Here is a 13,359-nt window from a genome sequence, read left to right as displayed (position 1 = left end):
GCGGAGAGGGGATGAAGAAAGGCCGTAGAAGAGCAGCTGGCGCAACTGGCAGCTTTAAGAGCAGCCACTTCTGTCAATGGAGAGGAACTCACAGGGCCACACCTGTCACTTGTACCTATAGATAGTAAGTAGCCGACTCGCACGCGACAATTGCCTATGCAGCGAGGGTCGCGAGATGGAATGCAAGGAGAGGAAATGAGGCAATACAGACAAGTTGCGTAAAGGATTCAAGAAGTTATAAATGTCGCAGGAAGGAACAAGCCCAGTGATACTCCCGGATAAAGTCCGCGGAACCAGGCATGCCAGGCCACCACGGACGGGAAAGCAGCAAAAAGCGTGACATCACTCGACGTCAAGATAACGGCTTCTCAGCGCCCGAGCAGCGAGCGATCAATGACGGCCGCTCTAGCAAAGTCGAGGTACTAAAACACGGCTTAGAGGTACGGAGCCGCTATGGGGGTGGCTCTCCGTAGTGGAAGTAGCTCTCTGCCCCACCAATGTCCAGATTCAAGAAGCATAGAATAATCTGTCATGGGAGCTGTCGGATCAATCGCGACTTTGATACAGCTGCTTTTCAGGTACAGAGTTTAATGATAATGGAAGCCGAATCTCGTGGCTTTTTGACCGAAGCTGTATGGCTTTCAGCATGTTCGTCCATATAATACCGAGGCTGCAGCATCGGCACAAGCTGCGGTATTACTGGGCAATAACCAAAGATCGTCATCCATAAAACCCGATAGAAATCGATCGAGAAGCCGCACGGACCGGCTAGGAGCTTCACATGAAATACTCCACTTGCCAGGCGTGCCGGAGAGCCATGCGAAGGCGAAGCGGGACGATTCGGAGTTAAAGATGGTGTCCACAAAAGACCAAGGCGTTGCAGACGATATGTATCCCGAAACAGACGCATGCATAGGGGCTGAGAGAATGCGATAAGGATGCACTCATGCGAATTGAGTTTCGAGTTGGAACTTGTTCTATCCATCATTCCTCTCTTTCCATGCTATCAGGAGAGTTTATGGGAGCGATTCTGCTGCGAAAGTGGAAACCCGATGTCGCATTCAAAGCACAAGACAAGAGAATATATAATCATATTTCTAACCTTTGTTCGAATCTCCCACTAGGATTTAAAACTTACATCTAGAAACTAATGTAGTATGAGAAAAATATCCAGAAGATTGATGACATGAAATAGGTCATCACATGAAATTATACGGGCAGTTCCAAGCTCAGCGACAACCCCGCCGAAATAGGCCTGGATGCTGAGCTAATCACGCCCCGCGGTGGCTCAATTGACCCCAGCGATTTGCCAATATCTGCCGCCAGAGTCATCTTTGCTTCAAGGCCAGACAAGGAAAATCTTCGTTTCTACAACACCATCGCATTCGGCCCCAAAACAGAGCGAGCATCAGACATTAGCCATGGCCACCACATTGACGCATCAGCCCGCCTCGGCTGGCCCCGTGGCGACCGCTCCCTTCTCCACGGCCTGGTCTTCAAGATATCGAGGCGTAAGTTGGACAACGATCTTTGGCGACTCGGCATGCGCCTAGACCATCCTATGTATTCAAGGAGTCTTCAAGCTTTGCCAATGCGTCGTTTTACATCAATCGAACCCCTAGCTGACAGAACATCTCATCTCGCAGGCCACAGTCGAAGATCTTGACCCTCCTGCCGCCCTCTCTCTCAATCCATCTGACGCAATCTCCCTCGCCATGATGTCAGCCTTTGAGCGCGAATACACACACCTCACCATCGTCGACTCGGAAACCCGTGCCCTGCTCGGCTACATCTCCATCCCCCACCTGCAGTCCCTCCTGGAGGCCGGCCGCGTCCAGCCCAGCGACCCCCTCTCCGCCGCCATGACACGGTTCCAGCGCAAAGGCCGCACGTATCGGGTCATCACCATGCAGACCCCGCTGGAGGAGCTCGAAGCCTTTTTCCGCGGCGACAAGAACGACGGGACATGGAAGGAAGAGTTTGCTGTCATCACGGATGAGAACCGGAGATTTGTGCTGGGTGTGGCGACGGTGCAGGACTTGGAAGAGTTTGTCAAGAGGCGGCCTGCTTAAGTGAGTTGCTGAGGGATATGGAGGGGGCAGCGGGTTGAATTCGAAACAGGGCAGACCCGTATCTTTACGACGGGTAAGTGGGTGGGAAGTATGTGCGCTTTTTGAAGCCCTAGACGGCGTTTGGAAGACATTTGGCCATATTCAACATGCGTTGGAACTTCTATTGGGCTTGTTTGCTTGCACTTGATGAGGGGAGCTGGGAAGTCATTTGTGCAAAGCGTGGTGAAAAGGACTGTTTTGCTCATGAAGAAGACAGGCTGCAGTGCACGCAGATATAACTACTCATGATGCTGGGTTCAACACTATATCAGAATAAATCACGTCTTAAAAATATCTTCCTCGAAAGGATGCCTCTTGGTAAAAGTTATGTGCTCATTGAAGGGGCAGCTATTCAGATCGTCAAATTGAATACCAGGCATCCGATGTTTAAGTTACATAGCACACAATATACGGTTACCTAATACTAACCAGTATATGTATTAATATCACGAAGATGGCGAAGCAGATCCCAGAAGAAAGTCGTGGAAGTAGCAGACACTTTGGAGGATATGGCAGACAAAGGACACTTCCTCAGCATCTTGTTACGGCACTAGATATGACTTCACTCAGTCGCTAGGGCTTTTGATAACCCAGTTAGGGTGTTGTATAGCTACTCTCTTTATTTATTATTGAAGAAACAAACACGAAGGCCCTCAGCTCTTCTATATGATATCAAAATAAGCACCTGTCACACAAAAGAACCCCCTTTACTCTTCGTTAAAGTCGTAGACGAGTCGGATCTGAGCCCGCTCCTCTCCCTTAGTCACAACAACATGTCTGCAGTATCTACGCTCGCCATCAACAATCTGAAAACCCCAGACCTGCTCAGCAACCCAGCCCTTCTCCTTGTTCTCAGCAATGTTGGTGATGAAGCTCTGACCCTCACCCTCAACCTCCCAGCCCTTCTTGAGGAACTCGTCAGTGACCTCGTCCAGGCTCACCCAGCGGCTCCGGCCCGTCACGGTACCAAACAGCCAGTCGGTGTGGTCGCGCGGGAAGTTGTCGAAGCAGCGGTTCTCCTGCGTGCTCGACAGGCCCGACGCGGACTGCTTGATGTCGATGTGCGTGACGACGTCGGCGGCGGTGTTGGGAGGCTTGGGCGGGCCCTCGTACTGCTCGACCTCGATGGTGATGGTGGCCAGGCTGATGCCCTTGCGGATGAGGTAGCCGACGCCCTGCAGGGAGAGCACCGGCTCCGAGGAGTCGGAGAGCGTCTTGTTCTATGCGTTGTTGTGTGTGCCGTTAGTGGAGATGCTCTCTTCTTCCCGTGCTGATGTCATTTTATCGAGACAATCCCGTCGGAAGACACGGAGGTGTAAAGCGAATACACAATCACTTTTCCGGGTGTACACATCGTCACTGCCCATCACGATGCCTTCCGCTCTACTGCTAGCCAGCTTCCCCTTCCCAGCTAGTAGAACGAGAGAAGCTCATCGTCCTCATGGAGCGCGGTTGGCGCTGGTTTTTTTCGCCAGGTGACGAGAGAAGCTCTCATAGTGGGGGAGGGGTAAACCAAATCCCCCTCTTGGCGGGCGCTTCCGCTCGAGACAGGGGTGACCAAATGCGAGTGACAGTGAAATAGGCAAGGGGGATGTCGGGGAATTGGAATTCTGGAGCTTCTTACCATGGTCCATTTGCCATTGAGGTTCTTGGTGGTCTTGCTCGAGGGGGCAGCCATGTTTGCGGTTGTTGAGCTTCACTTAGCTGGTAACCAACAGAAAGAAGAAAAAAAAAAAAACCAGAGAGAGGGTGAGAGTGAGAGAGTGAGAGAGTGAGAAATACAGAAAACAAAAAAGAGTTGGGGCTCCTTCGACAAAAAAGAGGGTGGCCTAAAGAGGGTGCAAGTCGTGCGCATTAAATGCAAGCTCTGGTGGGAACTATCACAAGCTTGCAGCGCTTTTCCGCAGCACCAACTGGTCGCCATCTTCCGAGGCGCTGCTGGCTATTAGTCCTCACATGCAATGCACACCCTGGCGACACTCTCCCAAACAGGCACTAAGCCATGAGCTGAGTAACCGGGCCTAGTCCGCTAAAAGATTCCCCCATCTCCCCAAAGTACCTATGGAGGCCAATCTCCTCCCCCATTTCGACTGGTTGCTCGTGCCCCTCTTGCTCGAAATGACATCTGATGGGGTTCAATTACCCGTCGTCAACAGGAATTGCGCCGGATTTTGACAAGATTTACAAACTGAGGCACTTTTATACTTGCTAACTGACGGGTCCGAGGTTGGTACGTCCCTATTGATCCGGCACTACCAAGCTTGGGCCTGGATAGCATGACCCCATCTCGGTCTTGATACCAGCAAGTACACCGAGCGTACGCAAACATCACACGAGATGCTGGCATATGGTAAAGTAGCTAGCTTCCTGAATTCTCTACCATGGGGATATGATATTTGCAAAAAATGCTCAGAGTACTAGATATAGAGTCATATGAGAGGAGCCGTATTATGTCTAATAAACATCATATTGTTGGCAAAGAAAAGCCACTAGGAACATGTGTAGAACAGCACGGGTAAACAGCATACCTCCTCACACACTCGGCAATTGCCACCAACAACAGACCATAACCCATTACCCGTATTCCATCAACCCCTTGATATCTTCAGAATAAATGTAACAAGAATAGAAACCAAATGGGGAGATATCCTGAAATAAAAATGAAAAAGACAAAAAAAAGACAAGCCCTGCATCTGTATTTGAACTCAACCCCGGGCGGATATCGTGCTACTTCTTCCGGAACCATGTGGATATCTAATGATACATCAACCAGAAGTCGCTTCCTGGCTCGTTTAAATCCTCAGTCATTATCGCCATGAATCCCAAGACTACCACGCCTGGTGTTGTTTCCTTACTTCAGGGGACCATCCGTCCCCTTCCATAAGCTGTTCAGCCACGAAGTCTGCTTGGGCGTCAATCGGCCGCTTGCTTTTCAGATATGCATACCTGTCAAAAAGTAATACGATTTCGGCGTCGAATCGGCCATTTGGCCATGCTTCTGATTTCTCACACTCCAAGTGCCGTGTGAGGGCCTTCTCAACCTCTCTCTCATGGCCACCATTTCATCTGCTTGTAGCTCTCAATGACTTCTTCGATAAGCTCTTTTGTGATGACTGGCTTCTCGTACTTGAAGCCCAAGATTTCCTCCAGCCTGCTGCCATCCATGCTGAGGTCGGTATCTTTGAGGAGTTCCTTCTCCATGAATGGCGTCAGGGGACCTGGTCGTGTAATGCCGGCGTCGGATAGCAGATCGGCCCAGGGGCCAAGAATCTCGTCATTAACATCATCCACGACGCTGTCAAGGTTCATTCTCGCAAAGGTGCTGATCAACTGTCCTTGGAAGCCCGTCTCGATTTTGAAGATTTCGCCGATAATGTCAGCCATGGTTCCTTGCGTAGTGGCGCCCTTGTCCACCACGTTGAATATGGGCACCTTGCCCATCTCGCTCTCGTTCCATTTGGCCTTGCCGGCGTCATACCAGGTAGCAGTGTCCCAAAGGGCTCGGACTACATCGTGGATGTGCGCTGTGTTAGTTCGCAGGTCCTTGGTCCACAGCCACTTCATTTCCCCTTCGAGATGCTGATAGACGCGGGCCATGCAGAGTGCTGTCGCAACCCACTGAGAAGCATAAGGGCCGTACACATGGGGGAGACGGACAACCGCGAGGTTAAGCCTGTAGGCACACCTTTGTTAGATAAAACAAGACACGGAGCCAAGAGGGGGACCCAGTGTGGCTTACCCTTCAATTTTAGCCAATGCCTCCTCTGCCTGCAGTTTGAAAACGGCAATCTTGCTCCACGGCTTCAGCTTATCCCCTTCTTTGCTCGGTGACGAATCCGACTTGTACACCATGCCTGTGCTTAGTTCGATAAACGCCTTGACCTTGCGTTTGGCAGCTTCCTCGGCAACGGCAATGGAAAGATCCAAAGACCTCAACTTGTAGACCTCGTCTTCCTGGGAATATCTCGTCTCTCCACCGCAGTTGAAGACATAGTCCCACTGCTTGCCATCGGGTCGATCGAACACTTTAACTAGAGCCTCTGTTTCAAGCAGCACAAATGTTGTTAGCCATGATGGTTCGTGGGCAGAGGTAGTAGCCCCGAAGAATGAACAGAATGAAAGACGGTTAATTACCCGGCTTGCTAGCATCGGCCTGCATGAACTTGCTCTGGGCGCAAGCTTCCGAAAACTCGGGTGCCAGCCAAGCGAGCTGGGGCAGCACCTTGTCGACAAGGCGGACTTCTGAGGCAAGATTGTTCTGGTGGATGTGCTGGGCGAGGAAGCGGCCGATATAGCCCAAGCCCCCAATGATTAGGACCGACGGCTTCTCGTCAGCCATTTTCGAAGCTGCTGCTGTGGCGGTCGACGAGGCGCGAGACTGCGTGGCAGCGAGATGGTCGTTAGAACGCGCAGTGGCGGGCCACGGTTTCGAATTAGCGGCTGCGTTTCACCCTCCCCTACGCTCTTATTTTTTTTTTTTTTATTCGAGTTGGGAAAAGAACAGCGTCGCCAAGGGGGGAGGCTGATCGGATGTCGCTGCTCTGGTGTTTGGCGAAGTAGCAAATATGCCGAGGGCTCAAGATGGATAAGAGAGAGAGAGGGAGAGAGGAGGAAAAGAGGGAGGTCGCAGGCAGCCTTGGGTACTAAAAGCAAGGTACGGGTAAGCTGTTGACCTGTTGAGGAGTCGGTTCGGTACAGGATCCCGGATCACCCACACAACTGCCGGAGGAAAACCAAAACCTGAGACTGCGAGACACGAGAAGAGAAACGCACTGTGCCAGGAAGCCGAAGCGGAAGCCGAGGGCAGAAAGGCAAACTTTTGTATCTCGCAGGTGAGACCAAGCCAAGTGCCTGAGACGGAGGGATGGGTGGATAAGGCAGAGCAAGGCAAGGAAGGCAAGGTAGCTTGGACTTGGATGGACGGATCGAGGGATTGGTCATGGAGGGGTTTGGCCTATTTACCGCCGCCTTGAAGAATCCAGTCCAGGTGCATCCATACACGTAAAAGTGCCCGTTACGGAGCCACCAGCCAGCGCCAAAGGCCCCCCACTAGGTACAGTAGCAGACAAGAAAACGCACCGCCGTGTCAGTGCAGTGCAGTGCTGCGTTATGCTGCTTGCTGGCTTCCACCGCCAAAGCTGTCGTGTCATGTCATGTCATTGATGCTAGGTAACCCGCCAAGGTAATTACGGAGGTACTCCCAGGTGGGCATGTTCATGTACTGTATCTGCCAAGCACCTGTCAAAATGGCTGTGCCGGGCATCATTCGCCGTCTTGTCTCGTCTTGTCTTGTCCTGCTACTGTATCGGCGACAGTGACGATGTCCGGTGGTCCATAGGAATTTGATGAGTATGGGGTAATTGGAACTTGTCAGCCATTACACAGGTACGAGGACAGGCTCTGGTCCGCGGGACAGGGTGTTAGCCGAAGCTAGGCCGGGCCACTCTTGTCAAGGTAATTAGCAGGCCGTCATCTTTGTCACCGTCCATCCAAGCCATACTCGTAACAAGTACAAGTACCGAGCGAGCATTGCGGGAGTGTTCCAGGCACATCCAGGCACGCATGGGCTGTGACTGGACAATGAGACAGGCATGACAGGGCCTGGACAAGACGACACGACACAGTGCTGATGATGGCTTCAAGCCACTATACAGCAGGACTCACTCGGTCCAAAGCAGGACAGTTCCGAGGCGCTGGACCTTGTCAACTTCCCTGTTCCCCGGGTTGGTCACCCACACAAAGACTCACCCAGCAAACAACTGACAGCTACAGTGAGCGAAATTGTCCAGCCCAAGTGCTCTTCTGTACGAGGACGGATGTGTTACTCGTACTTGGTCCTACCCAGTACTTGACATCTCGAAGCGGCTAACCGCTGCCAGGTCCCAGCATCCCTGCCGACACCCCACCGACGTAGCGGGTTAAGCGGACTGTTATTATTTGCCATACAGCGCAGTCGGCCGAGTTTTCATGTCTCGAGGAGCTGCTCGAGTCTGCCAAGCACAGCGAAGCGTCTTGCTGCTCTTGTTTAAGTGGGAACCCATAGGTCTAGGTTCACCGCAATGCGCATCATGTCTCACCTTTCCCTCTCCTGGACGGATCCTGCGACTCAGCCAGTATGGCATCCAGGCACCGCCATAGCAACAACGCTGTACTTGAACATGGCTCCCTTATCGTTCCGTCATTACACGGCTTGTTGCAAGTAATTCCGGGCTGCATGCTGGTACCCATAGGACAGGTCAAGATTGTTCACTAATACGACCGGATATTGAAATCCGTCTGCGAATCCCTTGATGGCAGCAACTCCGGCAACATGACATGTGCAAATATGTACTTTCTGCATCCAATCTGCGACCCGACCCGACGCCGCCGCCCGACCGGAATAATGAGTGGCGCCACCACCTTTGAGCAATCGCTTTCTGGCCTTTGCCCTTGTGACACTAAGCAGTGGGACTTTGTTGCGCCATGTGCAGCCTTTAGGTGGGACGAACCGCTCCGAACGGGCGACTGGCGGCCGTAACATGGCACTATTGCTCTCAGCAGAGCGATGGATTTACTACTCGTACTCTTCTGCCTTGCCTATACTTGGATCATCGCCGGCCGAGTAATATAGAGGGCCCGCCGGGACGGACCCCAGCGCTTGGGACGGGCAACGAGAGCCCAAGGCCAGCTGGCGTGAGTACGTGCATATCAAGTGCTGTCAGCTTTGAATCCTTTGACGTCTTCTCATCTGAACAAAGCACTGGCGACGTGGGGTGCGGGGTTCACTGCATATGTTCCAAGCGTCGTTCTAGAAGAGGGTGCTTTCAGCCAATGACTCGACGTCTGAGACAAACGAAACAGACCGCATTTTGTCGGCCAACTTTCTCTTCATGCGCTCTGTCTACTCGTACATCAACCACAGGATGGGACAGTGGAAGTTGGACATAGTAGTGGTATGTTCAAACACGATATGGAGCCTATGTTTCTTGTCCCATGTCTCTGCAGAGTACAGTTGGAGAAGCACGGTGGCTTACAAACAGTCAACCCACAGGCCTGTTTTACGAAGCGCAGGGAGGGAAATCCAAAGACCCACACCCATGCCTTCGCTCTGCGTCTCGTGGATTGTACGGAGTCAAACACACGTTTTGAGCCCTCCTTGACTGCCACATGCAGGAGGCGTCCCTTGGATGGTGGGCTTATTCGCCTCTTGCCAAGGATGCAGTGCACATACGAGTGAGACAGGAAAACGCGGGCGTTGAAGCAGGGAGACCCATTGTTCGCCTCTCAATTATTACTTACTAGTGTGTTGGTGTCCTTGTGTATACGATACTGGTAGTAACACACGATGTTGGCACCTGCGGAGGTAATATACACATGCCAGCGGAGGACGGAGTTTACTCATACAGGCATGAGGGAGACTGGCAAGGATAGCACCTTATCCTCCGGGTTGGATTTTGCCAACTCTCTGCTTGTGCTCCTTGCAGGCTCTTCTTGGACGCCACCGAGTCCAAGGGTTGGCCGTCCCCCAACTGCGGGCTTGCTCAACTCCACCACACTTTTCATGGACTATCTTCTCACCTGCAAGGCACCAATGCAGCAGATATCCAACGACGAGTCATGAACAAATAGCGCCATGCTTGCGTTGTGTGTTTCATGCTCAGCTCTTTGCCTTCTCCGCTGCGTCTGAAAGCCTAGACCGAGATGTAGAAGACGGAAGAGCATAAGTTGAAGCTGCCAACTCGGTCCACCGTACTACCTAGCACCGATGACATTGCCCCTACTGCTGTATCTGTACTACTGTACTACGATACAAACACAAGGGTGAAGAAAAGAGAATGGTTAAAGGCGCAGCCCCAGCAGACAGATCGCCCTCATCCCTGGACGTGTGGAATACTTTTGTCACTTTGTCAAGGGTGCCGCTTGATCAAGCTGCACGCTAGCATCAGCCGCAGAACTGCTACGGTGTGATGATGTCCCATCTCGAGCGGCATGTCCCAGAGCCTCGCGAATGAAAAAGAAGAGCAGCATGGCAAGGATCCGCTCCGGTGCAGCACCCAATCTACCACCCATCGTCACGGGGGCTGTCCAAGCCTTTCTGGTGCCCTCAGGGGACACGGGGACTTGGTCGGGTATATTTCCGCGTCGGTTGCATTGTGCATACGGCTCCCTTTCTTTTGCAAATCAAATCCATATCTGGACACGTCCGTATGGCGATATAGACAAGCAGTGCTTTTCGTATGCCTGGTTTACAAAACCTTTTGCCGTCTGGATCATGCCTAGGATGTGCCGGAAATTCAATACACTCCGGTCCGTCCATTTTGGCAAGGTTCTGCCAGCCACAATGACATGGGTAGGGAGATGGAAATCAGGCCGATCAAGGACGAAGTAACACAAGCAGTAGTAATACCCGTGTTGCCTTGTTAACTTTGTTGCAGGCAGTTATTCATTGGCAAAAAAGAAAAGAGAAGAGCAAACAAAGGGACGGGCTGTGCGAGCCGTGCCGCTGCAACTACATGTAACATGTACAAGCGAGTGATGCTTGCGAGAATCCTGGTCCTGCCTGCAAGGGACGCGCACGTCGTGCATTGGGCCGTCGTTGCATGCAAGTCATCCATTTTCCTCGGCCATTTTCGCTGTCTTGTGGTGCCCCGGGCTCGTAAAAAGCCCAGAGCAGAAGGGATATCAAGTGCAGAAGCAAAGCCAGTTCCGGGGCCGTGACCCACAATCTCTTCCGTGGTGATGATGCCACAATAAGATATATGGACTCTTGATTTGTGAAAAGCTCGTGTCTCGCTTAATTTGGCATGAACTCGTTAGACTTGAAGAGCTCAATATGACAAAAAGAGGAATTACGGAGTAGAGAGGATTATGGTATACCAGGTTCGGAATTATACCCGATACATTGATGGCCACGGACTTCATATGACAAATTCGCAACGGACACTTCTATGCAGCCCATGGCGAAGTTCAGATTTGCATTCTCACACTGGAATTCATGTGGGATGAGTGTGAAGCAATACATTCCATCCTTCCATCCGATCCAACTACCACGGCTACTCCGTCAGTTTTGATGCAGCATTTTCTTCCATGAAGCAGCCATCTATCCCACGCCTCGAAAAGGCTAGATGCTAAAGTGTATGAAAGTAGCTAACGAGTGGAAAAAGGAATTTTGAATGGGCCTCTTGTTAAACAGCATTGATGCTATACGATCTTCGTTATTCCCCATGACACAAGTATTCGAGATTATATATACACTAATAAAGTAAGGTAGTCAAAGTGTCTTTATACCACCCTTATTAGACTCAAGATGCTGGATTTCTAGACTATCAACTCCGGGGACTCTGTCAATCAATCTCTCGGGACCAATATGCTCCGTCCACACTCATGACGGTATGATTCGGAGAAAGATTAGACATGAAAAGAAAGATGCGGTCCTTTAGCACGAGTCTATTGCGGTACAAAGGTCTTCACATTCGTATCCAAATAGGTAGAAACTAAGAGAGTTCCTCTCGATAGATCAGACCGATGCCCTGCATAACCATGCTACAGGACGTGTAGGACTACGGAGCGATCAGGATGAGTGAGATCGTCAACACGTCAAAGACTTCAGACTCATCCCACAGGAGGAAAACCCTATTCGCCCCTAATTGCTACCTTTAAAACCCCTAAGATAGCATGTCGATAGATCCTTCCATGTCAAGGGGAGGAAGAGAACGCTACATTTTAGAAACTCTTTCAATAGACTGTTTCGAACATTTTGTTCAAAGATTTACAGACGCGTAATTTGCTTTCATATATTCGAGCGCATACTCTTTCATCGCTGTCAAAAACACACTAATATTTGTATCCTTCATCAAACTGCCTCCTCGTCATCGCTTCATGCTGCCAATGAGCTCCCGCTGCGTCTCCCGCTCCTTCGCACCATCACTCAGGCTACCCACACTCCGCAAGTCACCAACGACATCCTTGGCCTTGCCAAAGTAGACGTCCTGCAGCAAATTACGCATCTTGAGCTCCATGTCCTCCACCAGGCGGCCGACGTTGGCAATGTGGCTGTCGTCGTTCTCCACGGGGAGGTCCTGCTCCACCTGGCGCGTCATGTTGCCGCTGAGGTCCATGTCGCCGACGGTGCCCTCGACGTTGGTGGACAGCGAGAGTATCACGGTGGATGTGAGCTTGTAGTGGGTTGTTCGGCCGCGCTCAATGGCCTCGAAGACGTGGATCGAGTCCCAGACGCCCTCGGTGTTGGTTCCGGGGGTGGCAGCTAGAAGGAAGGAAATTGAGTTGTTAGCATATTGATGATATACATGAGACTTGGGACCGGGTTGGTGTGCAGTAGTAGGCCAAAGACAACGAAAAAGAGGGATGCAATGCATGCAGCCAACGCACATTTCTTGACCAACACGACGCCGGCGAATCCGTCGTCCAGGTTCCACAGGTACACGCTGCTCACGCCCCCCTCGTAGTACAGCTCCCTGTAGATGTCAAAGGCCTCGTTGGCCTTGATCTCCATCTTGCGGACCCTCTCGTTGGGGATGGCGCCCTCGCCCGCGCCCTCGCTGCCTCCCGGGCCGACACCGCCCACGCCGCCCTCGTCCAGCGGCGGGTCGAACTGGTTGCTCCATGGCGAGCGGTAGCTGTCGCCGTCGCGGTTGTAGTCGCAGAGGAGGTAGTCTCGGCCGGTCTGCCTGCACCGCTTGACGGTGAGGGGCTGGTCGACGGACGAGAGAAGGTCTTCGGTCAGGTCAGGGGCCAGGGAGATGATTGCGTTGAGGTGCTCGCTCGTGTGTTTCGGATTCAGGCGGCGGAGGAGATCGCTGCAGGACACGTCAAAAAGAGAAGATTTCGTCAGCTTCAGGTCAGAGATTGGGTGTGGGAGAAGGATTATTAACAACGGGCATCAGGGGGGAGAGAAGCGAGAACAGCGGATGGGATGGTTTGGGCGTGGTATGGAGGAGGGGGGAGGGGAAAAGGGGAGGAGAAGAACTCACAGCGCCGAGTCAAAGGGATCCGCAGCCATTTCAATGCGGATGTGCTGCAACAAATGCAGACTCGAATATCAGTTGGAGATGGAGTTGGAGGGTTGATTGCGGTGATACTCCCAGGACGAGGTCGGTAAAAGAAGCCCAAGATATTGTCGTCGCGGGGTTTCGACTTGTCGGGTCGCCAGGGGGTCACGTCACCAGTAACGGGCCTCTAAGGAGCCAGTAGCTAGCGGCAGCTATCAGCTAATTGGGGCTCTGTTGGAGCAGTCCAGCGATTAACCCCA

General features: G+C 52.0%; 6 protein-coding genes across 6 annotated transcripts; 3 read left to right on the top strand and 3 right to left on the bottom strand.

The window, feature by feature from the left end:
• Window positions 1–1,102: 1,102 nt before the first annotated feature.
• Window positions 1,103–2,571, top strand: M431DRAFT_109116 (hypothetical protein). The gene is made up of 2 exons (XM_024911698.1): window positions 1,103–1,511; window positions 1,647–2,571. Exons 1-2 carry the CDS (start codon window positions 1,422–1,424, stop codon window positions 2,070–2,072), a joined length of 516 nt encoding a protein of 171 aa, XP_024777248.1. The 5' UTR covers window positions 1,103–1,421; the 3' UTR covers window positions 2,073–2,571.
• A 125-nt stretch (window positions 2,572–2,696) lies between these two features.
• Window positions 2,697–4,006, bottom strand: M431DRAFT_109111 (hypothetical protein). Its single transcript, XM_024911697.1, has 2 exons — window positions 3,736–4,006; window positions 2,697–3,331 (listed from the first exon to the last, which is right to left on the bottom strand). Exons 1-2 carry the CDS (start codon window positions 3,787–3,789, stop codon window positions 2,819–2,821), a joined length of 567 nt encoding a protein of 188 aa, XP_024777247.1. The 5' UTR covers window positions 3,790–4,006; the 3' UTR covers window positions 2,697–2,818.
• A 1,153-nt stretch (window positions 4,007–5,159) lies between these two features.
• Window positions 5,160–6,450, bottom strand: M431DRAFT_77642 (hypothetical protein; the record flags this gene model as incomplete). Its single annotated transcript, XM_024922598.1, has 3 exons — window positions 5,160–5,784; window positions 5,851–6,151; window positions 6,246–6,450. The coding sequence occupies 3 exons, from the start codon at window positions 6,448–6,450 to the stop codon at window positions 5,160–5,162; spliced, it is 1,131 nt and encodes a 376-aa protein (XP_024777246.1).
• A 3,454-nt stretch (window positions 6,451–9,904) lies between these two features.
• M431DRAFT_344150 (hypothetical protein) lies at window positions 9,905–10,625 on the top strand. The gene has a single exon (XM_024914434.1). It carries the CDS (start codon window positions 10,099–10,101, stop codon window positions 10,477–10,479), a length of 381 nt encoding a protein of 126 aa, XP_024777245.1. The 5' UTR covers window positions 9,905–10,098; the 3' UTR covers window positions 10,480–10,625.
• On the top strand, window positions 10,611–10,808 carry M431DRAFT_491802 (hypothetical protein; the record flags this gene model as incomplete). Its single annotated transcript, XM_024916937.1, has 1 exon — window positions 10,611–10,808. One exon carries the CDS (start codon window positions 10,611–10,613, stop codon window positions 10,806–10,808), a length of 198 nt encoding a protein of 65 aa, XP_024777244.1.
• A 1,112-nt stretch (window positions 10,809–11,920) lies between these two features.
• On the bottom strand, window positions 11,921–13,245 carry M431DRAFT_505138 (hypothetical protein). Its single transcript, XM_024918589.1, has 3 exons — window positions 13,082–13,245; window positions 12,480–12,907; window positions 11,921–12,354 (listed from the first exon to the last, which is right to left on the bottom strand). Exons 1-3 carry the CDS (start codon window positions 13,108–13,110, stop codon window positions 11,960–11,962), a joined length of 852 nt encoding a protein of 283 aa, XP_024777243.1. The 5' UTR covers window positions 13,111–13,245; the 3' UTR covers window positions 11,921–11,959.
• Window positions 13,246–13,359: the final 114 nt, after the last annotated feature.

Source organism: Trichoderma harzianum (assembly GCF_003025095.1).
Source record: "Trichoderma harzianum CBS 226.95 unplaced genomic scaffold M431scaffold_3, whole genome shotgun sequence".
Taxonomy (NCBI): domain Eukaryota; kingdom Fungi; phylum Ascomycota; class Sordariomycetes; order Hypocreales; family Hypocreaceae; genus Trichoderma; species Trichoderma harzianum.
Note: the sequence above shows the minus strand (reverse complement) of the source record. Positions and strands in the feature narration are given on the sequence as shown.

Bases quoted from the DNA above. Each gene is read 5' to 3' on its own strand.
- M431DRAFT_109116 (XM_024911698.1), top strand. From the start codon at position 1,422: ATGGCCACCACATTGACGCATCAGCCCGCCTCGGCTGGCCCCGTGGCG. The intron at 1,512-1,646 runs GTAAGTTGGACA...CTCATCTCGCAG, and splicing joins GGTCTTCAAGATATCGAGGC to GCCACAGTCGAAGATCTTGA.
- M431DRAFT_109111 (XM_024911697.1), bottom strand. From the start codon at position 3,789: ATGGCTGCCCCCTCGAGCAAGACCACCAAGAACCTCAATGGCAAATGG. The intron at 3,332-3,735 runs GTAAGAAGCTCC...AACAACGCATAG, and splicing joins TCAATGGCAAATGGACCATG to AACAAGACGCTCTCCGACTC.
- M431DRAFT_344150 (XM_024914434.1), top strand. From the start codon at position 10,099: ATGAAAAAGAAGAGCAGCATGGCAAGGATCCGCTCCGGTGCAGCACCC.
- M431DRAFT_505138 (XM_024918589.1), bottom strand. From the start codon at position 13,110: ATGGCTGCGGATCCCTTTGACTCGGCGCT. The intron at 12,908-13,081 runs GTGAGTTCTTCT...CGTGTCCTGCAG, and splicing joins GATCCCTTTGACTCGGCGCT to CGATCTCCTCCGCCGCCTGA. The intron at 12,355-12,479 runs GTGCGTTGGCTG...CCTTCCTTCTAG, and splicing joins CGTCGTGTTGGTCAAGAAAT to CTGCCACCCCCGGAACCAAC.